Source organism: Triticum aestivum, chromosome 6B, assembly GCF_018294505.1.
Source record: "Triticum aestivum cultivar Chinese Spring chromosome 6B, IWGSC CS RefSeq v2.1, whole genome shotgun sequence".
NCBI classification, from domain to species: Eukaryota; Viridiplantae; Streptophyta; class Magnoliopsida; order Poales; family Poaceae; genus Triticum; species Triticum aestivum.
In genome coordinates, this window is record NC_057810.1 from 123,592,927 (window position 1) to 123,617,321 (window position 24,395).

The 24,395-nt window shown below is 44.4% G+C and overlaps 3 protein-coding genes and 1 pseudogene across 5 annotated transcripts; 3 read left to right on the forward strand and 1 right to left on the reverse strand.

Annotated features, from left to right (window-relative positions):
• Positions 1-276: 276 nt before the first annotated feature.
• On the forward strand, positions 277-1,264 carry LOC543256 (chlorophyll a-b binding protein of LHCII type 1). Its single transcript, XM_044555367.1, has one exon. It carries the CDS (start codon positions 354-356, stop codon positions 1,152-1,154), a length of 801 nt encoding a protein of 266 aa, XP_044411302.1. The 5' UTR covers positions 277-353; the 3' UTR covers positions 1,155-1,264.
• Positions 1,265-3,764: 2,500 nt separating this feature from the next.
• LOC123136085 (chlorophyll a-b binding protein of LHCII type 1) lies at positions 3,765-4,752 on the forward strand. Its single transcript, XM_044555370.1, has one exon. It carries the CDS (start codon positions 3,842-3,844, stop codon positions 4,640-4,642), a length of 801 nt encoding a protein of 266 aa, XP_044411305.1. The 5' UTR covers positions 3,765-3,841; the 3' UTR covers positions 4,643-4,752.
• Positions 4,753-7,251: 2,499 nt separating this feature from the next.
• LOC123136084 (chlorophyll a-b binding protein of LHCII type 1-like) lies at positions 7,252-8,240 on the forward strand (annotated as a pseudogene). Its single transcript, XR_006466558.1, has one exon. The product of XR_006466558.1 is annotated as a chlorophyll a-b binding protein of LHCII type 1-like (transcript).
• Positions 8,241-14,137: 5,897 nt separating this feature from the next.
• Positions 14,138-22,267, reverse strand: LOC123136083 (uncharacterized). 2 transcript variants are annotated; one of them, XR_006466557.1, is made up of 6 exons: positions 21,769-22,267; positions 21,430-21,508; positions 18,607-19,446; positions 18,139-18,396; positions 17,436-17,944; positions 14,138-15,266 (listed from the first exon to the last, which is right to left on the reverse strand). XR_006466557.1 is itself a non-coding variant. In XM_044555369.1 (5 exons), exons 1-5 carry the CDS (start codon positions 22,250-22,252, stop codon positions 17,785-17,787), a joined length of 1,821 nt encoding a protein of 606 aa, XP_044411304.1. In that variant the 5' UTR covers positions 22,253-22,267; the 3' UTR covers positions 17,362-17,784. The 2 variants fall into 2 exon arrangements, 1 of the variants encoding a protein (XP_044411304.1); XM_044555369.1 differs by lacking the exon at positions 14,138-15,266 and having other exon boundaries at positions 17,362-17,944.
• Between the last annotated feature and the right edge of the window lie 2,128 nt (positions 22,268-24,395).

Consider the following 24,395-nt stretch of genomic DNA (forward strand, 5'->3'; position numbering starts at 1 on the left):
ACGAACTATGCAGGTCTCACTCACACATGCACTTAAATCCAATCAGCTGTCTCCAACGAAATCCAGTCACAGCCACTCCTGGCCACAAGTTCACAGCAATACTCATTTCTCCTGGCTCTCACTGCGCCAAGTGTTCTGAGAGCAAGAGATCTGTGCAGCACCAATGGCAGCAAAGCTCAAGATTTTTCTCTCTATCCTTATTTATCTTGTCAGATTGCACACTGAATGGATTTCCTGTGACACCTCCTGCTGCCTTAAGTAGCCACCTCCCCCTCTACTACCAAATCATCTCCACACTCACTCATCTCTTTGAGAACCCATACAACACATCAGACACTTTTGTTAGCTTTCCAATGGCGGCAGCCACCATGTCCCTCTCCTCCTCGACCTTTGCCGGCAAGGCGGTGAAGAATGTACCATCTTTGGCTCTCTTGGGCGAGGCCCGCGTCACCATGCGCAAGACCGCAGCAAAGGCAAAGCAGGTTTCCTCCGGCAGCCCATGGTACGGTGCTGACCGTGTGCTCTACCTCGGCCCACTCTCCGGTGAGCCTCCGAGCTACCTGACCGGTGAGTTCCCTGGCGACTATGGGTGGGACACTGCTGGACTTTCGGCTGACCCGGAGACCTTCTCCAAGAACCGGGAGCTGGAGGTGATCCACTGTCGCTGGGCCATGCTTGGGGCACTTGGTTGTGTCTTCCCTGAGTTGCTCGCCCGCAACGGCGTCAAGTTTGGCGAGGCCGTTTGGTTCAAGGCCGGCTCCCAGATCTTTAGTGAGGGTGGTCTCGACTACCTCGGCAACCCCAGCCTAGTGCACGCACAAAGCATCCTAGCTATTTGGGCATGCCAGGTCGTGCTCATGGGTGCCGTCGAGGGGTACCGTGTTGCCGGCGGCCCACTCGGTGAGATCGTTGACCCACTCTACCCAGGCGGTAGCTTCGACCCTCTTGGCTTGGCCGAAGACCCTGAGGCATTCGCCGAGCTCAAGGTGAAGGAGATCAAGAACGGTCGCCTTGCCATGTTCTCAATGTTTGGCTTCTTTGTCCAAGCTATCGTCACGGGCAAGGGCCCACTTGAGAACCTCGCTGACCACATCGCCGACCCCGTCAACAACAATGCATGGGCATTCGCCACCAACTTTGTCCCCGGCAAGTAAGGTGTCTTGGGACTGTGCTCGCAATGAGGCATGTTCTCCTGTGGCCTGAGTTGTACTATCATGATGTAAATTACAAGAAATTTGTGCAAAAGCACGGTTCGGTTTGTCCACTTCCATGTCGCACCTTGCATCGGTCTGACCATTTTGTTGTGATATGATGGTTCACGAGAACAGATAAATACTTCTGTGTGTTCTTGCTTAACTGTTACCATGTTGGTGGAAGACACATTTAAAACTGATTCCCCAATTTCAAAGAGTGGCAACATGTAAACCAGGCTCGGGTGATTCTTTGCTGCTTTGACTACATAATTGGTCTGACTAACCTTTACAACAACTTTATGCTGAGCTTTGCTCCTATGCCACCAACTTGAATATCCTTTCAGTGCATCTTTGCAACTGCATGATCTAGCAGACAAGTTTCATGGACCTATTTCTGCTCAGGCTCACTCTCAGTTCAGTCCCATTGCAAGAGAACATTACTGCACTTCGGACTCAGGGAGACGCTGATGAAATAAGAGTGCCTGTCGACTCAAATGGAAAAAGTTGTTGGCTGCTCCTTTATGACAAACTTAGCACCAGAAATATGGTGCAGAGGAAAACATTTTATCTTAACTCTTACAGTTGTATCCTTTGCCATGAACAGCTGAAGAATCTCAGCTTCATCTCTTCTAGAACTACTGTTTTTCTCAGGCATGCTGGAAATGCTTTTCTACCTCACAAGCTCATCGGGATGTCAACCTTTGATGAAATTAAGCTTGCAAGAATAGCCATTAACACTCCATTTAGCATGGATATAGTCATTCCATGCTGTTTGAACGTATAGAAGATCGGGAATGATTAAATATTCAGAACTGAGAGGCCCTCTCTGGGAAGATGGCTTGGAAGTTTCAGCGAAGATCTTACTCTGGTTACCCATGGAGTAGAGAGAAAACACTCAAATAATTTTCTTTCTTGGATAGAAAAGAATTTGTAATCTTTCCCCTTCCCTCTTCTGTATATGCTCCCTTGTAAAAAAGAACATATATAATTTGTTCAGACAAGAGACAACTTATATGTTCGTGTACGCCGGTGAATCTACGGGGCCCGAGCGAGGGAAATGCTTTTCATCGAAGCTGGCTATTATTCTTCAGGCCTTCCATTAAGGCAACCATCATAAACGATCTCAATCCATCCGGCTCAACTGCAAGGGCCATGGCTTTCTTTCATTTCTTAATCTGCAGCAAAACAGAGTGTGTCCAATTATACTGCATCAGTGATTTTTCAGGTCTCTGCGCTTTTACGTTATGATTTGGACAATTCAGAGACAGATAGACATTGATCTAGTAATCAAGAATGGCCGTTGGCTATGAGACTGCAGCGAACAGCACGCACGTGTGTGTGTGGGGTTTGAATTGTACTACCATTCATGTGAAGTAGTACAAAGGACCCTGTGCCAAAGCATTGTCCACTGCAGATTTGCCTCCCTGCTCCCAGTTTTTCACCTGGCCTGAAGCACCCATTGTTAGTTACTCATGCGATGGATGCAAAAGAAGGTCCAGTATATGAATCCAAATTAAGACCGGTCCAAACCTGACGACTGAAACATCGTTGTGTCCTATGCGATCATCCCCGTGTTCAATTACCATGTCGCAATCACCACCGACACGACTGATGCTGCACTGCCCCTAAACCAAACAGGTTATCACCATCGCCACGCACGATGCCGCACCTACCTCTAAGTTAGTATAAATTTCTTTCAGAAAATGTCTATCAAACTACCAGGTGACCATTTAAAACTGATCCATGCATACCTGTGGGACGCTTTTCAAAATATCCAACTCCAGTTCGAGATGCAGGATGAGTTTATATGGGCGAGCAGTTCTGGTCCTCATTCTGCAGCGTCTACCTACCATATTCTCAGTGAAGGAGTCATTTGGTATCCAACTGCAAGGGCCATTGGTAATGTTACACACTTTGATTTATTTATTTATTTTTGTTCAAAGATTTATCATGAATAGAGGAACATTTTCTTTTAAGGTTAAATTAATAGTTTTGTTTTTATTTAACCAAACATAACTTCTTTTATTTCAGTAGCAGTATAATTAGTCTCCACGTTAAACTAAAATATATAGAATATTCAGATGTAAATTGGAATAAATTGATTTTATCAGCTGAATGGCAAATTAAGATGGACCTACATTTTTCATTACGGTAAAAATGGATATATCTAGCTTTATGTATGGAATTTGGCTCGATAATGTGATCTTTCACCAGAGGAGATGGCGCATCCTATTTTGATTTTCTGAAATCTAAAAGATATGTGAGCGCAACAACTCGTCGCGCGATGCTTTCTGGTGCATGCGAACCATGCAGGTCTCACTCACACACTTGATTCAATCAGCTGTCTCCAACGAAATCCAGTCACAGCCACTCCTGGCCACAAGTTCACAGCAATACTCATTTCTCCTGGCTCTCACTGCGCCAAGTGTTCTGAGAGCAAGAGATCTGTGCAGCACCAATGGCAGCAAAGCTCAAGATTTTTCTCTCTATCCTTATTTATCTTGTCAGATTGCACACTGAATGGATTTCCTGTGACACCTCCTGCTGCCTTAAGTAGCCACCTCCCCCTCTACTACCAAATCATCTCCACACTCACTCATCTCTTTGAGAACCCATACAACACATCAGACACTTTTGTTAGCTTTCCAATGGCGGCAGCCACCATGTCCCTCTCCTCCTCGACCTTTGCCGGCAAGGCGGTGAAGAATGTACCATCTTTGGCTCTCTTGGGCGAGGCCCGCGTCACCATGCGCAAGACCGCAGCAAAGGCAAAGCAGGTTTCCTCCGGCGGCCCATGGTACGGTGCTGACCGTGTGCTCTACCTCGGCCCACTCTCCGGTGAGCCTCCGAGCTACCTGACCGGTGAGTTCCCTGGCGACTATGGGTGGGACACTGCTGGACTTTCGGCTGACCCGGAGACCTTCTCCAAGAACCGGGAGCTGGAGGTGATCCACTGTCGCTGGGCCATGCTTGGGGCACTTGGTTGTGTCTTCCCTGAGTTGCTCGCCCGCAACGGCGTCAAGTTTGGCGAGGCCGTTTGGTTCAAGGCCGGCTCCCAGATCTTTAGTGAGGGTGGTCTCGACTACCTCGGCAACCCCAACCTAGTGCACGCACAAAGCATCCTAGCTATTTGGGCATGCCAGGTCGTGCTCATGGGTGCCGTCGAGGGGTACCGTGTTGCCGGCGGCCCACTCGGTGAGATCGTTGACCCACTCTACCCAGGCGGTAGCTTCGACCCTCTTGGCTTGGCCGAAGACCCTGAGGCATTCGCCGAGCTCAAGGTGAAGGAGATCAAGAACGGTCGCCTTGCCATGTTCTCAATGTTTGGCTTCTTTGTCCAAGCTATCGTCACGGGCAAGGGCCCACTTGAGAACCTCGCTGACCACATCGCCGACCCCGTCAACAACAATGCATGGGCATTCGCCACCAACTTTGTCCCCGGCAAGTAAGGTGTCTTGGGACTGTGCTCGCAATGAGGCATGTTCTCCTGTGGCCTGAGTTGTACTATCATGATGTAAATTACAAGAAATTTGTGCAAAAGCACGGTTCGGTTTGTCCACTTCCATGTCGCACCTTGCATCGGTCTGACCATTTTGTTGTGATATGATGGTTCACGAGAACAGATAAATACTTCTGTGTGTTCTTGCTTAACTGTTACCATGTTGGTGGAAGACACATTTAAAACTGATTCCCCAATTTCAAAGAGTGGCAACATGTAAACCAGGCTCGGGTGATTCTTTGCTGCTTTGACTACATAATTGGTCTGACTAACCTTTACAACAACTTTATGCTGAGCTTTGCTCCTATGCCACCAACTTGAATATCCTTTCAGTGCATCTTTGCAACTGCATGATCTAGCAGACAAGTTTCATGGACCTATTTCTGCTCAGGCTCACTCTCAGTTCAGTCCCATTGCAAGAGAACATTACTGCACTTCGGACTCAGGGAGACGCTGATGAAATAAGAGTGCCTGTCGACTCAAATGGAAAAAGTTGTTGGCTGCTCCTTTATGACAAACTTAGCACCAGAAATATGGTGCAGAGGAAAACATTTTATCTTAACTCTTACAGTTGTATCCTTTGCCATGAACAGCTGAAGAATCTCAGCTTCATCTCTTCTAGAACTACTGTTTTTCTCAGGCATGCTGGAAATGCTTTTCTACCTCACAAGCTCATCGGGATGTCAACCTTTGATGAAATTAAGCTTGCAAGAATAGCCATTAACACTCCATTTAGCATGGATATAGTCATTCCATGCTGTTTGAACGTATAGAAGATCGGGAATGATTAAATATTCAGAACTGAGAGGCCCTCTCTGGGAAGATGGCTTGGAAGTTTCAGCGAAGATCTTACTCTGGTTACCCATGGAGTAGAGAGAAAACACTCAAATAATTTTCTTTCTTGGATAGAAAAGAATTTGTAATCTTTCCCCTTCCCTCTTCTGTATATGCTCCCTTGTAAAAAGAACATATATAATTTGTTCAGACAAGAGACAACTTATATGTTCGTGTACGCCGGTGAATCTACGGGGCCCGAGCGAGGGAAATGCTTTTCATCGAAGCTGGCTATTATTCTTCAGGCCTTCCATTAAGGCAACCATCATAAACGATCTCAATCCATCCGGCTCAACTGCAAGGGCCATGGCTTTCTTTCATTTCTTAATCTGCAGCAAAACAGAGTGTGTCCAATTATACTGCATCAGTGATTTTTCAGGTCTCTGCGCTTTTACGTTATGATTTGGACAATTCAGAGACAGATAGACATTGATCTAGTAATCAAGAATGGCCGTTGGCTATGAGACTGCAGCGAACAGCACGCACGTGTGTGTGTGGGGTTTGAATTGTACTACCATTCATGTGAAGTAGTACAAAGGACCCTGTGCCAAAGCATTGTCCACTGCAGATTTGCCTCCCTGCTCCCAGTTTTTCACCTGGCCTGAAGCACCCATTGTTAGTTACTCATGCGATGGATGCAAAAGAAGGTCCAGTATATGAATCCAAATTAAGACCGGTCCAAACCTGACGACTGAAACATCGTTGTGTCCTATGCGATCATCCCCGTGTTCAATTACCATGTCGCAATCACCACCGACACGACTGATGCTGCACTGCCCCTAAACCAAACAGGTTATCACCATCGCCACGCACGATGCCGCACCTACCTCTAAGTTAGTATAAATTTCTTTCAGAAAATGTCTATCAAACTACCAGGTGACCATTTAAAACTGATCCATGCATACCTGTGGGACGCTTTTCAAAATATCCAACTCCAGTTCGAGATGCAGGATGAGTTTATATGGGCGAGCAGTTCTGGTCCTCATTCTGCAGCGTCTACCTACCATATTCTCAGTGAAGGAGTCATTTGGTATCCAACTGCAAGGGCCATTGGTAATGTTACACACTTTGATTTATTTATTTATTTTTGTTCAAAGATTTATCATGAATAGAGGAACATTTTCTTTTAAGGTTAAATTAATAGTTTTGTTTTTATTTAACCAAACATAACTTCTTTTATTTCAGTAGCAGTATAATTAGTCTCCACGTTAAACTAAAATATATAGAATATTCAGATGTAAATTGGAATAAATTGATTTTATCAGCTGAATGGCAAATTAAGATGGACCTACATTTTTCATTACGGTAAAAATGGATATATCTAGCTTTATGTATGGAATTTGGCTCGATAATGTGATCTTTCACCAGAGGAGATGGCGCATCCTATTTTGATTTTCTGAAATCTAAAAGATATGTGAGCGCAACAACTCGTCGCGCGATGCTTTCTGGTGCATGCGAACCATGCAGGTCTCACTCACACACTTGATTCAATCAGCTGTCTCCAACGAAATCCAGTCACAGCCACTCCTGGCCACAAGTTCACAGCAATACTCATTTCTCCTGGCTCTCACTGCGCCAAGTGTTCTGAGAGCAAGAGATCTGTGCAGCACCAATGGCAGCAAAGCTCAAGATTTTTCTCTCTATCCTTATTTATCTTGTCAGATTGCACACTGAATGGATTTCCTGTGACACCTCCTGCTGCCTTAAGTAGCCACCTCCCCCTCTACTACCAAATCATCTCCACACTCACTCATCTCTTTGAGAACCCATACAACACATCAGACACTTTTGTTAGCTTTCCAATGGCGGCAGCCACCATGTCCCTCTCCTCCTCGACCTTTGCCGGCAAGGCGGTGAAGAATGTACCATCTTTGGCTCTCTTGGGCGAGGCCCGCGTCACCATGCGCAAGACCGCAGCAAAGGCAAAGCAGGTTTCCTCCGGCAGCCCATGGTACGGTGCTGACCGTGTGCTCTACCTCGGCCCACTCTCCGGTGAGCCTCCGAGCTACCCTGACCGGTGAGTTCCCTGGCGACTATGGGTGGGACACTGCTGGACTTTCGGCTGACCCGGAGACCTTCTCCAAGAACCGGGAGCTGGAGGTGATCCACTGTCGCTGGGCCATGCTTGGGGCACTTGGTTGTGTCTTCCCTGAGTTGCTCGCCCGCAACGGCGTCAAGTTTGGCGAGGCCGTTTGGTTCAAGGCCGGCTCCCAGATCTTTAGTGAGGGTGGTCTCGACTACCTCGGCAACCCCAGCCTAGTGCACGCACAAAGCATCCTAGCTATTTGGGCATGCCAGGTCGTGCTCATGGGTGCCGTCGAGGGGTACCGTGTTGCCGGCGGCCCACTCGGTGAGATCGTTGACCCACTCTACCCAGGCGGTAGCTTCGACCCTCTTGGCTTGGCCGAAGACCCTGAGGCATTCGCCGAGCTCAAGGTGAAGGAGATCAAGAACGGTCGCCTTGCCATGTTCTCAATGTTTGGCTTCTTTGTCCAAGCTATCGTCACGGGCAAGGGCCCACTTGAGAACCTCGCTGACCACATCGCCGACCCCGTCAACAACAATGCATGGGCATTCGCCACCAACTTTGTCCCCGGCAAGTAAGGTGTCTTGGGACTGTGCTCGCAATGAGGCATGTTCTCCTGTGGCCTGAGTTGTACTATCATGATGTAAATTACAAGAAATTTGTGCAAAAGCACGGTTCGGTTTGTCCACTTCCATGTCGCACCTTGCATCGGTCTGACCATTTTGTTGTGATATGATGGTTCACGAGAACAGATAAATACTTCTGTGTGTTCTTGCTTAACTGTTACCATGTTGGTGGAAGACACATTTAAAACTGATTCCCCAATTTCAAAGAGTGGCAACATGTAAACCAGGCTCGGGTGATTCTTTGCTGCTTTGACTACATAATTGGTCTGACTAACCTTTACAACAACTTTATGCTGAGCTTTGCTCCTATGCCACCAACTTGAATATCCTTTCAGTGCATCTTTGCAACTGCATGATCTAGCAGACAAGTTTCATGGACCTATTTCTGCTCAGGCTCACTCTCAGTTCAGTCCCATTGCAAGAGAACATTACTGCACTTCGGACTCAGGGAGACGCTGATGAAATAAGAGTGCCTGTCGACTCAAATGGAAAAGGTTGTTGGCTGCTCCTTTATGACAAACTTAGCACCAGAAATATGGTGCAGAGGAAAACATTTTATCTTAACTCTTACAGTTGTATCCTTTGCCATGAACAGCTGAAGAATCTCAGCTTCATCTCTTCTAGAACTACTGTTTTTCTCAGGCATGCTGGAAATGCTTTTCTACCTCACAAGCTCATCGGGATGTCAACCTTTGATGAAATTAAGCTTGCAAGAATAGCCATTAACACTCCATTTAGCATGGGTATAGTCATTCCATGCTGTTTGAACGTATAGAAGATCGGGAATGATTAAATATTCAGAACTGAGAGGCCCTCTCTGGGAAGATGGCTTGGAAGTTTCAGCGAAGATCTTACTCTGGTTACCCATGGAGTAGAGAGAAAACACTCTGAATAATTTTCTTTCTTGGATAGGAAAGAATTTGTAATCTTTCCCCTTCACTCTTCTGTATATACTCCCTTGTAAATATTTTTATTAATACAATTACATAGTAGGATCCTTTCCTACTGTTTTCCGGTAAGAGAAAACATATATAATGTGTTCAGACGAGAGACAACTTATATCTATATGATCGTGTACGCCGGTGAATCTACGGGGGGCGAGCGAGGGAAACACTACTATATATTTTTAAGGCTTTCCATCACGAATGATCTCAATCCATCCGGCTCGATTGCAAGGGCCATGGTTTTCTTTCATTTCTTAATCTGCAACAAAACAGAGTGTGGCCGAATGTTATCGCATCAGTGATTTTCCAGGACATTTTTACTTTATTTGACAAATTAGTGACAGATAGACATTGACCTAGTATTCAAGAATGGCCGTTGGCTATGAGACTGCAGTGAACAGTACGCACGTGTGTGTGCTTTGAACTGTACTGTACCATTCATGTGAAGCACAAAGGACCATGTGCCAAAGCATTGCCCACTGCAGATTTGCCTCCCTCTGCTCCCAATTTTTCAGTCTTCACACCCGGCCTGAAGCACCAATTGTTAGTTTCCTAAGATGACTGCAAAAGCAGGTCTAGTATATGAATCCAAATTAAGCCCGGTCCAAACCTGACGACTGAAACATCTTTGCGTCCAATGCGATCATCCCCGTGTTCCATTACCATGTCGCAATCACCACCGACTCGACTGATGCTGCGCTGCCCCTAAACCAACCAGGCTATCACCGTCGCCATGTGCGATGCCGCACCTACCTCTAAGTTAGTTTAAATTTCTTTCAGAAAATCTCTATCAACTAAGGACTACCAGGTGACTATTTAAAAAAAAAACTGAACCGTGCACACTTGTGGGATGCTTTTCACATATTGACAATCCGATCCCCGCTAGCACGGACAGCTTGGAAGATTGGTGGTTCCATTCCAGGAAGCTACTCCCAGAGGCCAAGCGCAAAGGTTTCAACTCAATGGGCATGTTAACCTGCTGGTGTCTACGGAAGCAGCTCGGTGGATCTGAACTTTGCCCCTTCATCTTGATGAACTGCGTCAATGGGCGCTGGCGGGCGGGAGCGGAGTAGCAGCTATCTGCAGCTTTGCTGTGTCTTTCAGGTGTTGGAGTGCTGTTGCTCTCTTCTGTAAAGAAATGGTACACAGTTTGCGTACTCTCGAAAACAAAAATTCAGTGCCTGAACCAATTTTTTTTCTTACCCAATTATCACCACATGACTGATAAATCATTTTCACCTGATACATTACCCCCATCCCCATGCGCAGTCAATCAGAAAGAGTCCAAGATTGTATCTACCCCAGCTAATCGCCCTCCCAGCCCAGCCACCCCTACCAGAGCCTTCATCCTCCCCTGTCTCCGTTATATATTTCAAGCAGCCCCTCCTCGCTTTCACAAAAGCCCTCCCTAAAAGCCTCTCCCTCATTTTTCTTAGCTGCCAAAGCTTTCTTCTGTTGCTATTTCTTCACTCCATTGCTGTCTTCTCAGCAGCTCAATTTGCTCATCACACTCAAACACAAGCTAGCTAAGCGAGCCAGGTCCATTTCCCGCGCTCATGGGGTTGCAAGAGATGGCGAAGCTGCAGCTGCACCGCCATGGCGGCATGCGAGTGGAAGCCCACGCCCCCGTCGACGACGACCAGGCGGCGGTCCGCGGGAGGAGGAAGAAGGCGACGGCGGCAGCGGTCTGGATTGCAGTGCCGCTCAGGCCCGTCAAGGTCGGCCGCCGAAGACACGGCGGCGGCGACAGCAGCGGCGAGGCAGGGGAGGTGGAGGAGAAGGAAGTGGAAGAGGAGGAGGAGGTGACGACGCCGAGAGGGGAAGGGTGCAGGATACCCTGGGAGGCGGCGACGTGCCCGCCGGCGCCCAAGAAGGCGAGGACGGCGGTGGCGATCTTCGCCGACCGCCGGTGCAACCGCGACGACGGGGAGGCGACAGAGTACTTCCGCGTGCCGGCGGACCTGGACTCCGTGTTCGCCGTCAGCCGGGTCGCCGAGGCCAACTGAATGATTCGTCCATGCTCGCGCGCGTGTAGAGCTGCAAGTGCGAGCGATCAAGTCCAGTTAAAAGACAAGAGACAGAGGAGATGATCCAATAATGCAGCTGTAAAAATTTCGCATTGTCGATGCAATGGATTTATCTTAGTTAATTACTTCTCTTTCAGTGTAAATGTAAATTAATCGAGGTCGAGGAGTGCATCTGTACTACTACTGATTCGATCTGTCTTGGTTATTTGCTGGATGGTCAATCTGCTTTTGTATAATCTTCTTTTCATGTCTCGTTAGGAGGGAAGTGGTTCTTAGTTCTTACTGTTCTTTGGCAGATAGTGCAACTTTTAAGTTCGACTGAATTTCGCTGTGAAATTTGTGAGAGAAAATGGAACACGCCCACATCTTTATTTTTCTCTTGGACAGTATCTACATAGTACATAATTTTCACGCAGTAATAATATGGACATTATGTGTTCTGAGACTGTTGTCAGCTAATTTATTTCAAACGAAATTTAAACCCTGATCGTTGAACTAACTAAAATACATCGAGTGTTTACACTTCAGTTCAATGCTTTCTATGAAAAATCTCAAAAAGTCACAAACCTCCATATGTATCTGGGAAACTATTCCCAATCACTGCCCCCTCAGTCACCTTCTCAGATTGTTCGCTCCTGGTGCTCCCTCAACCATCCTTTCTCCCCAGGATTCTTTTTCTCGCCACTCCTTAACCCCGGATGGAGCTCGGAGAGCTCATTGGCATGAAAATTCAACGCGCCTCCAAGCTCGGAGAAGATGGTGGGTGGGCCGGGGTGGGATGCATTTGGGCTTGCCCGATCAGATTCGTTAGCGGCGAGTCCAATGCAGCGACATTGCTGGCCAAAGCATTATTGGTAAACGATTAGCAACTTGAATCCCAAACTTAGAATGGATGAACGCCGTGTTGCAATGCTTTTGGCCATCCATATTTGTTGTGAATTGCTGTGTTCATCTTGTGAAGGCATTTAGTGTTGCCGTGTATTGTTGGTTAATTATTTTGCCATATGGTGCTCGCGACTAGAAAGTATCCAGCAGATATCACATTTCAAAACATCTATCCAATTCCTGATAAAATATAGTGTGTTAAAGTTCAAACTTCTAAACAATTCCCGAGAAATGGAAGTGCATTAGAAGTGTGATGGCCTATAAACATGTGATATTTGAAGCTCAAACTCATGCTCATTGGGTGGTAAGAAAAAAAAACAAATTATGAAAGAAATAGTGATATTGTGGTCAATATTCACTACTGAATTTGGTTATCTCATACCTCACAAATGAACTTCATTTTGAACTTGGAATTTTATACTCCCTCTGTTCCTTGATATAAGGTGTATAGATTTTTTGAGAAAAAGTCCAAAATATAGGTGTATTGCGTTTCACCAGTCGTTTGAATAATTTTTCAAGGGATTTGATTACATTTCCATATATAGGTCAAGCTCCTCTATTTTCTCATGTCAATTAGTCAGGTGCAATCTTGCCCTATGTTTTTAAGGCGGTAAGGCGAGGCGAGGCGCTGGGGGGGCGCCTCACTGCCTAAGCGCTGAGGCATAAGGCGAGGCGACGCCTTACAGACTTGTAAGCAACAGAATTAAGTAGAATTTGGTAGGCATTAAGCAACTAGGCATACAGCCATACACACCTTGCAACTGATTGTTGTAGAGCCCCCATCCTCTTTGCACTTGCTTTTCTCCCCAACAGAATTCTGCATCAACATGAAGTCATGAACAAATATGTTAGAATAATGTATCACTTACCAGTGCACATTCCACAAAAAATAGAAATAAAAGTGAGGCAGCGAACAAAAGTGGAAAGAAAGATAGCAAGTATGAGTGCAACTGCAATCTGCAATGCATGGCATATTACATAACCATTAACCAATTCAAATGACACAAGTCCAGTAGTCCACATAAGACAAACAGAATAATAGATAATTCCAGCATAGCAAAAGGGATAAAGGTGGCCAGCTCAGCTCTCTCATGTCTCTCCACTCTCAAAGTCTCAATCAAAAGTCATCATCATCAAACTCATTGGCATTGGTGTTGTCTTCACCATCTTGGTCAACATTAGTTGGCTCTTGATCGTCATTGCTCACATCATCATCATCCTCAACGTAGTCTGAATCCTCCCCCTCCGCATTGGGCATACTGTTGCTCTTGCTTGTTGTTGCTGTACTGCAGAGGAGGAGGAGCTGCTGGACAGGAGGATGAGGAGGAGCTGCTGGACAGGAGGAAGAGGAGGAGGAGCTGCTGGACAGGAGGAAGAGGAGGAGCTGCTGGAGAGGAGGAACCGTTGGAGAGGAGGGGGAGGAGCTGCTGGAGAGGAGGAGGAACCAGATCTGCTGGAGAGGAGCCACTGAAGAGAAGGAGGGGGAGGAGTGTGTGGATTGGGGGCTGTTTCTCTCTCTCTCTTTCTCCCCTCTTACCTGTTGGCGCCAACATGATTCCAGCTTCCCGCCAAAACTCTGTTTCCCGCCTAAAACAGCTCCCCTGCCTGCCTGGCAAGCTAAGGCGTCCAAAATGGACTAAGGCAACGCCTCGGACGCCTAGGCAGACGCCTCGGACGCCTTATAGCTTAAGGCGGACGCCTTAGACACCCACCTAAGGCGAGGTGGACGCCTTGCCCTCGCAGGGCGCCCTGACGCCTAAGCGTCGCCTAGGCGACGCCTTAGGGACGCCTTGAAAACAGAGATCTTGCCCAAAACTTGTGAAATTTTCCCTCCACGTGCGTTCTTTAATTCCGTGCCAAAAACTATACACCCTATATTTAGGAATGGATGGAGTATATATTTGTACAGCATCACCTCCCCGGCATATCTTTTTCAGAATTTTTAGAAACCTTAAAACAGGGAGTAGTTTTTTACTTGTTTTACACTAATGTTCATTGTACCTTGGTTTCCACTAGATATTTTCTTGTGAACAGTTTTCTCAAAGACATGTTGCAACAAATTGAAACATGTATATTACATATAAAAAAACGTATTCGTGTGTTTGAAAACATTGCACCATTTTTTTCACATTCTCTGGCAGATCGTGAGAAAGTCATATACCCACAAAAAAATGTTGCACTTGGATTATTTGCTTTTGTTACTGTGATTGGACGCTCTAGAAGCATCGTTTAAGTAAGACTGGGGGCAGGAGGCGGCCGATTTCCCGCAACGGCCGCCCTCCCGACGCTAGCACGTCCAATAAAAACACTAGCATTTTTATACACATGGCTATCCCTACTTTTAACACACCGGCCAGGCCAACCTCTAAGCCCGCCAAAATTTGAAACACTCAGTTCCAAACAGAAGATCAATTAAATCCCAGAAAACCTGCGTCACTTTAGTTGATAATAATATACTCAGTAGGTTTTTCTCTAAAGTGTTTTGCTTTCTCGAGCTTCCAGGGGGGAAATAATGTTTTGGTAGGATCCCAATTTCAAGTACTAATTAATTTAAACAAGATCAAGTTGCTGATTCTTTTGCATGTCGTACAAAAAAGAGTGACCTACTCCTTTTGTACCTGGAAAAAATTATTAATTCGAGAAAAAGAGCAATGATTCATGCTGGCTTTTTCAAACAATAAATACAAGCATATGTTTCCCCACCATTAATTTATAACAGGTTCTTCATACTACAGGAGGATGCATGCATCCCTCGATTGTATCGAGTTTTTACCAACTAACTAAAATGATACACCAGATCCCAGACGCTCAAAAAGCCACCAAAAAGAATGCAGAAGTCAACACAACAAACATATGGATGCTCATATAAGCTTACCGACTTCTTTCTTTTATACTCAACACTAACCTTGAAGATCAGATCAACAACAGCCCTCGTGTAGCGTAGCGTAGGCTAGCTTCACTTCACCTATATATGGTAGAATGTTCTATTCCATTAAATACCTGGTCTCAGATGCTGCTGCATGGATGCAGCCACAGTTTGATGATCAGAGCAAATAGATGGATGGATAACATGTCCAGCCAATATAAAATTCAGATACTAGTGCAACGGCTCCACTGGGACTTTGGCCACTGGCCAGTGCTATACTGCTATCCTTTTCTCCCTTGGATCCCTCTATGCCTGGGCCACCACATTGCTCAAAGGCAAGTTCCTTACCGCTTCTCCTGCTTTGACCTGCACAGTGAAAAAGGCATTATATTATTTACTCTTGTAAAGTTCTATAATGTACTACTGGTGTATTTTCGTCTGATCTTATGTTTGTGCGATTGGTAAAGGAAAATGGTACATTCTGTGAAAAGTCACTTTGGAAAGTATTATGCAAATCATGTCTGATGCAGTGAAAAAGGCAGTATCATATTGATCAAACCTTTTTTCACTATTATCATTCTTAATTATGACAGATCAACAGAATTTCATCTTATTTTTTACTTTCAGCAGAGCATAGAAGCACTTTTTCATGCATATACATTGACAAGAACTAACATGAGCGTGTAGAAGGGCAAGAAGCCAAAGATTAAGGGGAAGTAGTTACTCAATCAGATATGAAGGTAAAAAAATATACAATTTCAGATCCTCTTGCAGATAAAGCAAGGGTTGGTTATTCACTTTGGATCACAGCCTTGATTTGGGTATGTGTCCAAATGATGAAAGCTCCAGTTAAGGGTACTGGAGATATGATTAGGGGGACTAGCCCCACTTCATTATGTCTGCCATTATAGAGCTTACATGTATAATCTATTGGCCCACTGTGTCTTTTCTTTAACTACACAACAAGAAACAGTACCAGCTAGTGTATGTATATGTTGATGTAACTAGACACCAATGTTTGTCGTGACCGATTTACTAAAACGGTGATCTAATTATTGGATTGGATGTCATGAATGAAAGGATAGGGAGAGCCTGATGAGCCCCAAATTAAGATGCACATCATCTCGAACATTGCATCTTAATTAGTGCTATGTAACATGTTGAATGAAAACGACAAAGACAAAAACCAAGCATTGTTGAAATACATGCATGAGTTGGCCGAATGTGATGGGCATAATTATTATTTTTTAAAGGCTCAGCCCCCGTTGCATGTGAGCATTACACAATGGTATAGGAAGGCTTAGTACCTAAGCTTGCTCTATCAAAATACTTCACTAGTACGACCAGGACAAGTTGTTGTCTCTTTGTTTTGTGTTTATTCCTAAATTCACTCTGATCATTGCGCTTATCATCATAATTATCCAACATGCTATTAATATCATGCCTAACTATGTTCATGTGTAATAATACCTCCTTTTGCATCCACCATCATCAAGGGGGGTGCATTCATAAGGACCCAATGCAACATTAAGTGTAGTCTTTTCTTTCCAGCTAGTTAAGAGAATATGACATGTCATTCACGGGTAGGTCATTGTTCACCCTCCCATCCCATGCATGGCCCTACTGTGCTTTACCATTTCTGTAACAACACTGGATAAATCATGAGCCCTTTCCACGCCACTTTCATGGTTGTGGAGAAAGGTCTACGCAAATCATGTCTGATGCTGTGGTGCATGCACGTTCTTCCAAAACACATTGAAGTGGACAAAACATGGACATGCACATGTACAGATCCATGAGTTTGCATGTACAGTCACTTCATTTACCACAGGCTGGGTTTGGTTCTTTTTATCTACCCATGTAATTATCATATACAAATAGAAAAAATACTAGGAGTTTGATGACATACCATGTGATCAATAGGCCAAAATAGTGGACAGTTTGCGCAAAATTATTTAACTGATATGAACAAATGTGATACTGTATATTTTTCAAACCAAATCATACAGTCAAATGCAATTGAGATGAAATTACTCTTTTAGGAAAAGGAACATATGTACACATCCATGCATCAATGCATGTGACAATCTGGGTGGAGGAATCTGAGGGGTTGATGTTATGTTACAGATGGGGGCAAGCCAAGTACCCTCCTATCACAGGGAACAATGGTTGTACTCTTGCACCAATGCAAGACCCCAGCACTGTTCCCTTTATTGACTAACAAAACCATTCATATTTTTGTGCTCGTAGTTGCTCCAGACTATATCTGATGAATGTAACCAGGCACCACAAATCTTGCAAGTTGCAACCACCATTCATAATATTAATATATAACATGGTTGTATTAGGTTATTAGACATCAGCAGAGAGCCAGAGACTGATTAATCTGCAGTTTCCTAGGAGTCATTTATGTTACAAGGATCCTTCATTTGTAAAAGGCTATATGAGTTGAAGAAATATCAAGAGTCAAAGAAATATAATTCATCACAGATCACTCCATAAATGCATTTCAAGTACTAAAATCTAGCAACATACCAGAATACAGAATACATGCAGGTTAGTGGGTTGACCATTAACGCTGTATAGCTACAACAATGTGCCAAATACTTCTTAGAGTAGATGACGAGAAGGCTGAAACCTCTATCAGCAAAAGCATGTTGAATAAGAACTCCGTCTGTCACTCAGCCTTGTGCCAACAGGAGGGAGTCCAGAAATCTCGCAGTGTACAGATGGGATAACCAGCTCGCCAAACGACTACTAAACTGAGATAGGCAGGAACAGTGCTTGGTATATATGATTAGGGTCTCCACCAGAGATGCATGATACAATGATCAGTCAGCGGCTTGGGGCATCATGAGTAAAGTATTAGCATCTTAAAATCGAATCAACGCTCCAGAGACGAAAGACACATTCCTTCAAGAGACGAGCAAGAAAGAGGGAACTCATCCTTAGCTGAGCTAAGGCATTCAGTAAGTTCATTTATCTGCCCGACCATCATGTATAACTGTTCAGCCCGATATTTGGATGACCACTCCTCTACTGTCCTGAAAACAGAAGGAAATAACACAGGTTACTGCCATTGTGACTTCGCACATAACAGACTTGCAGGAAATACAATCATCTGTCCAAAATTCATATTGAGGTACAATTAAAGCTTTAGACAGTATGGTAGGTATGTAAACATCAGTATACTTCCCATCAACAAAAAGACTAGGTGTAGGTTTAGCATATACCATACCTTAAGTCTGTTTCTGACGCACTACTGCAGTTAGAATACAGGAGCTTAACAGTAGGCTGCAGATGTGCTGTCACATGTGAACCATCCATTTCATTTTCACAGCAGTAACCAGAAAACATCCATGCTTTTGAACTAAGAAGGACTATTTGCAGCATGGGCCTTTTGGTTTTCAAATCTCTCACTACTGTACGAAAAGATATTTCATCTTCAGCTATTTCAAGCAACAAATTAACAAATAGTTTTTCCAATGTGTGTCCCCTGCACATAGATAACCATGCCCCATGTCAGTGATGAAATCAACTTATGAACACCAAGCTAATGCAGAATATCCATTCAGAGAGTTACAAGGAGCAACAGCTCTAACTGCCAGACTATGTATAAGAGTTGTCATTTAACTTCCTTTTTTCAATCATTAGGAGTGGTTACACCAGTTATCTCAAAACTAGAGAGAAGGCACATATAGAGTACCTGAACACATCATGAGGACCCCCAACAGGAAGGTCTGAGGATGTGTAACATTTGAACAGCCGTACCCGTCCATCTGATGGAGCATCTGAATATTGCGATGGGTATGACCCAAGAGATGACGAGCAATGAGAACATAGAAGCTCAACCCAGTTAACATCTTTCACAAGGTTTGATTCTTTAATGATAAAGCTACTTCCAAGGGAGATACTTTTTGTTAACTTGTAATCTCTTTGGTTCTCCAATCCAGCTTTTCCACTATCTCCACTGTCACCGCAGCAACTGCATGGATCTACCAGATTCGAATCAGCCTCTTGAGAAGTTTGCTCCATGTTTTCAATAAAACAGTCACTTGTAGACTTCTCAGAGTTCACATCGCCACCATTATTCAGCTGGATAGTACCACACTGATCAGTCCAAGGAGTGCCTCCATTTTTTTCAGTATTATCAATACAAGGACCCTCTTCCAAAAGAACTGGAGGTCGCAAGTGATTAGAACCAATTTTCTTTTCATGGCATACCTCCTCTTCTGAATTATTCAATTTTATCTTCTCAGCAGTATGATCGCTTTGTAGAGTAACATTAAACATAGCTTCTTCTAGTGCAACAAAATCAACACTGGGCACTGAAATATCTACTCTCGACACTATATCTGTCTCAAGATAATCCTTCTCTATAATAATGGAGGTAGCATCTAGTAGAGTTGTTCTCTGCAGGCGACCATATGCATTGATATAGTGTGATATTAACTTCTCACTTGCCCCTCCGAATGATGTGCAACATCCACCAAACCAATTGTCAGCCACATCCTCCCAATTTAAAGATGGCATTTCCACAACGTCCCTGAAAAGTGGTTATTTTAAACATGAGACTCGCCAACGAGATAAGGTTCATATGAAGCTTTTGGACAGTTATAATACTGATGAAACACAAGCAGTGCACCTAGTTTTCACGTCCAGTACAAACTATTAGCACCCATGAGCTGTAGATCGCACAAGCTCATGAGCAGGCTGATGATATGTGAGTAATTACCTAATGCTTAAATGCAATAAGATGCTCTTAGTGTTAGTGATCTGTAGATTGCAGCTATTTTTAGAACTTAGATTCTAGAAATTATCTACTGAACCAATAGTATATCTTCCAAGTGGGACCAGAGCATAAGACTACTCCATAAAGCGCTTCATTACCACCTCAGACAAATTCAGCCACTCCTAGTGCTTCTTTAGAACATTTACATTCCAACAGAACTTGGTAAACCACTACAATGCGATGACTGATGAGCAGATCCATCAACCAATAGTAAGTTTTCTCCAATTTAAAAGCAATGGAGATGATATGAGAAGTGCAAGGCATCTCTGAATAACTTACTTATTACATGTGAAAAAGAACAGGTTGTGCAGGAGAAATAAATAAGGGTTTTTATCAGTTTTGCCATCGGTTGTATAACACTACTCAGTTTTGCCATTAAAAATTTTCACTACTCAAAAACACCACTGTATCGTTAGACATGTGCTCAAAAAGACCATTTTCACCGTTACCGCCATGTCAATGCACGTTGACTGAAGATAGATGACAAAAATACCCTTATCCCGTTTGTCAACTCCCCTCTCTTTTTGTTGACTTGTGGGCCCATCTGCAACGGGCGTATGAAAAGATAAAATGAAAAATGGCTATGCAGGGTTTCGAACCCAACACAACGACCTGCACGTTGCACGGGCTAACCAACTGAAGTACGGAAGTCTTTTGTTGTACAAGGAGATATATTCCTTATATTGTTTGGACGGAATAATATGCCAACATATCAGCGTGTCATATCTTTTCTTGTTGCTAGCTAGTTGTGCTAGAGTTTGAAAGTTAGTTGGGATCACCCGCACGAGTGGCTAGCCGACTGGAAGAATCTCTCTGGTAACGGTGACAACGGGTGGTGGCACTCGGCAGGAGGCGCCGCAGCAGCATGGCGGGCATGCTGGAGCTGGGCGGCCAGCCTGGCGACCGACGGTGCCAGGTGAGGATTGAGGAGTTAGGCAGGCGACGACGGCTAGGATTTGTGGTTCCCACTAGGGAAACTGGCGAAACTGGCACAAGCGGGTCGGCCAAAGGATTAGCTTCAGTAGGGTCGGGTCTGTTTAGTTAGGTCTAGATAGATTATTGTATAAAAATATTTCTAATCTCAAATGAATGCTTGTGTTAGTCAGAGTGGTTGTCATGCTCCTCCGTCTACATTGAGGTCTTTGGTTCGAAACCCAGAAACGCTCTTTTTTCTCCAAAATTTTTTATCCTTGCTCCCTGACTAGTGGGACCCACACTATGGAGAGAGAGAGTGCAAAATGAGATCAGGGGTATTTTCGTCATCTACCTTCAGTCAACTTGCATTGACCTGACGGTAACGGTGAAAAATGGTATTTTTGATTACGTGACCAGCAGAACAGTGGCATTTTTGAGTAGTGAAAAGTTCTAGTGGCAGAACTGAGTAGTGTTATACAAGTATACAACCGATGGCAAAACTGATAAAAACCCAATAAATAATGGTAAAATGTTTACCTTGATCATGAAAACTTTTATTGCAGTTTCCACTAGATATTAACATCTTTCCAGTTTCTGCTAAGAGATGCGGTTTGATTAAGATTGTGATTCTTCATTCTTGCATAGCACACTATCATGGGTTTGGACGTTGCTAAGTATGAAGTACTGAGTGCCAGCAATTTGGTTTGAGTAGGTTCAATTTCCATGCATTTTTCAACGTGTAAACAAGTGAGACATGTAACTGAAGAGTAAACACTGCACGTAAAGTGTAAGCCCCAACCACAAAGGCTCCCAAAAGTCTACCTTAGTGGCTGTTTTGTCAATCTTGCTGAGCATGTTTTGCAGTACAAATGGACATCCCCAGAAGATAGAGACTTCAAATCTGCCATGAAAAAGAACCAACGAAAATATCTCAAAATTGGTCTGAAACATGGAGATTCAAAATGAGGAAACCTACCTATGAACACTTCACTGTCATTTGGAAGTAGAAATCAGATTATAGTCTTCACTAAATTATACGGGGCTATGGTCATCTCTGAGTGATTACTGAGTACTGATTCAATTTCAGTTGAGGAGGCAATTGAGAAACTAACTACACCTCGCTTAATCTCAGAGGGGAACAGACGTTAACCAAAAGCTCACCATCGCGGAGGGAGAGGGGCGCGGGAGGGCCGGCGCCGGGGAAGGCGGCGGCGACGACGGGGTGGTCGACGGGGAGGACGAGGGTGAGGCGGACCTCGAGGTGGTCCCCCGCGGCACGGCACTCGGGCGGGACGGAGGGGTCCACGAGCACCCTCGGCACGGGGACCCTGAGGGAGACGGGGTCCGACGTAAGGAAGAAGGAGAGGAGGAGGAGGTCGGCGTCGAGGCGGAGGTCGGCGCGGAGACCGGAGGGCGCCGCGGCGGAGAGGGCCGGGTGGGAGAGGTAGAGACGCAGGAGGGGGAGGTGCGCCAGGGTCTCCCACGTGTACCGCCACTGCCGCCGGTGCGCGCTGTCGCCGGCGGCGAGGGGGGAGGAGGCGGCGGCCATGGCGGTGGTGCTCGGCGAGGCGCTGCCGAGGGAGGGGTCTCCTGGGGTTTGGTGAGGTTCTAGGTCAGGTCCCCCGCGTCGATCGTGCCCGTCCATCCTTGAACGGACGGAGGGAAGCTGCCCTGCAACGGGTCTAGTGCTTTAGGCCCTTCTAGAACATTCCAAGCCAAGAGCAGGCACGCAGGAACAATTGCAATCATCCTCCGTCCAAAAATAATCATGGTTTTAGTTCAAATTAGACATTTATAAGGTTTAATTCGTCCATACACATGTAAGTTAGTGAGGTTGTAGTATAGCTGGCCGAATGGGCCGGTTTTTTCGGGCCGGCCCGTGAGCATGCCGGCACGGCACGGGCTAAACGGGCCGGGCCAGGCACGCGGCACGCCCTGGGCCGTGCCTGGGCCTGGAGGCTAGGCACGCGGGCCGGCACGGCACGGCCCGATTAAGTTTTTTTATTTTTTATACATCTATATATGGCCAAATATGTAAAAATAGGCTAAAAAACGCTCAGTGCGTCAAATAATAGGCTGAAAATATGCAGTCCACCGTGCTAAACGGGCCAACAGGCCGGCCCGTTTACTAACTGGGCCGTGCCTGGGCCTGGGGGCGCAGCACGCGGGCCGGCACGGCACGGCCCGTATAGTAATCGTGCTCTGGCGGGCCGTGCCGGGCCAGGCACGATTATAATGGGCCGGGCCGGGCCGGCCCGTTTGGCCAGGTATGGGTTGTAGAAATTCCCGCAAACAGATCCAAATTAGGACGGTATGGAGGGGGGGATTATATGAGAGGTCTCACGATTAGCAGGTGAGACCCATCCTGATGGATGACACGTGGCATTCATAAATCACAAAGCATCTAATCTCCCCGTGATTTCAAGTGGGCGATGGGTAGATGCTTTGTGATTTATAAATGTCACGTGTCATCCATCAGGATGGGTATCACCTGCTAACCCGTGAGACCTTGTCTCATAGAATTATTTCCCGTTTATAGGCGTTTGAAACGCTGCCCTGCACGCATCTGAATACTCCAGACCCACTTAAAAACCTCTTCTGCACCAGCGATTTTTCCCGCACAAACCAGTTGACGCATATTCACACCGGTCAGCGTCGCTCTAGAGAGTCAGCGCCGCATTCATGCCGACCCAAACCGTACGCGGCCTGTCACGGCACCAACATTGAAGCGGTGCGTCGGTCCGCCCCGTGTCCCGTCACCATCCTTTTAATTTTTGTTTTATTTTTCTTTTGTTTTCACTGTTTCCTTATATATAGAAATTTACAAAAAAAAACTGTTCAACCATTGAAAAAATATTCATACCATAAAAAAATATTAATCATATATTTAAAAAATGTTTAAGGTGTATATAAAAAAGTAAGTGTGCAAAATATATACAACGTGTATGGAAAAATGTATCATGTATTTTAAAATGTTAAATGTCTATAAATATTTTCATATGCATAAAAAAGCTACCATATGTATGAAAAATATATACGTCAAAATGTACATTACAAAAATGTTAATCATGTATTTGAAAAATGTTAACAGAAAATTTGAAACAATTAAATTACTGCTCCCGGGTATTCAACTGACCTATTAATTTCTTATAATGTACTCTATAAGAAAAATGTTTGTTGTGTATACAATAAAGGTATACTCAAGAAAGCAGACATCGAAACATATATTTGAAAATATATTAATCATGCATTTAAAAAGTAAATGTGTATAAGAAAAATGTTTCTTATGTATATGAAAAATGCACAATCCATGTGAAAAAAGTAGGCATCAAAAAATATACCTGAGAAAATGTTAATCATGTATTTAGAAAATGTTAAACAAGTATACAAAAATGTTGCTACTGATATAAAAAATGTACAATATGTATGGAAAAAGTATATTTCAAAACATATATTAAAAAAATCATGCATTATAAAAATTTATAAAAAAAATTATTTATGTTGTATACATAACATATACAATGTGTGTGAAAAAGATAAAAAACAAAGAAAACCAGAAATAAACAAAGTATAAGAATAAGAAACAAAGAAAAAACACATAAAAAGAATAAGAATAAGAAAGTATAAAAAACAAGAAAACCGATGTAAAACAGTGGAACACAGTGATTTGCTTAGAAAAGAAGTAAACCATGAAATAAACCAAAAATAAAAACCAAAAAAACCGATTAAAACCAAAGAAAAATGATGAAAATAAAAATTAAAACCAATGGCAAAAATTGAGAATGGAA

Excerpts from the sequence above, each read along its gene's own strand:
- LOC543256 (XM_044555367.1), top strand. The coding sequence starts at position 354 with ATGGCGGCAGCCACCATGTCCCTCTCCTCCTCGACCTTTGCCGGCAAG.
- LOC123136085 (XM_044555370.1), top strand. The coding sequence starts at position 3,842 with ATGGCGGCAGCCACCATGTCCCTCTCCTCCTCGACCTTTGCCGGCAAG.
- LOC123136083 (XM_044555369.1), bottom strand. The coding sequence starts at position 22,252 with ATGGACGGGCACGATCGACGCGGGGGACCTGACCTAGAACCTCACCAA. Across the intron at positions 19,447-21,429 it reads TTGACAAAACAGCCACTAAG|GGACGTTGTGGAAATGCCAT; the intron begins GTAGACTTTTGG and ends ACCACTTTTCAG. Across the intron at positions 18,397-18,606 it reads GGTCCTCATGATGTGTTCAG|GGGACACACATTGGAAAAAC; the intron begins GTACTCTATATG and ends ATCTATGTGCAG.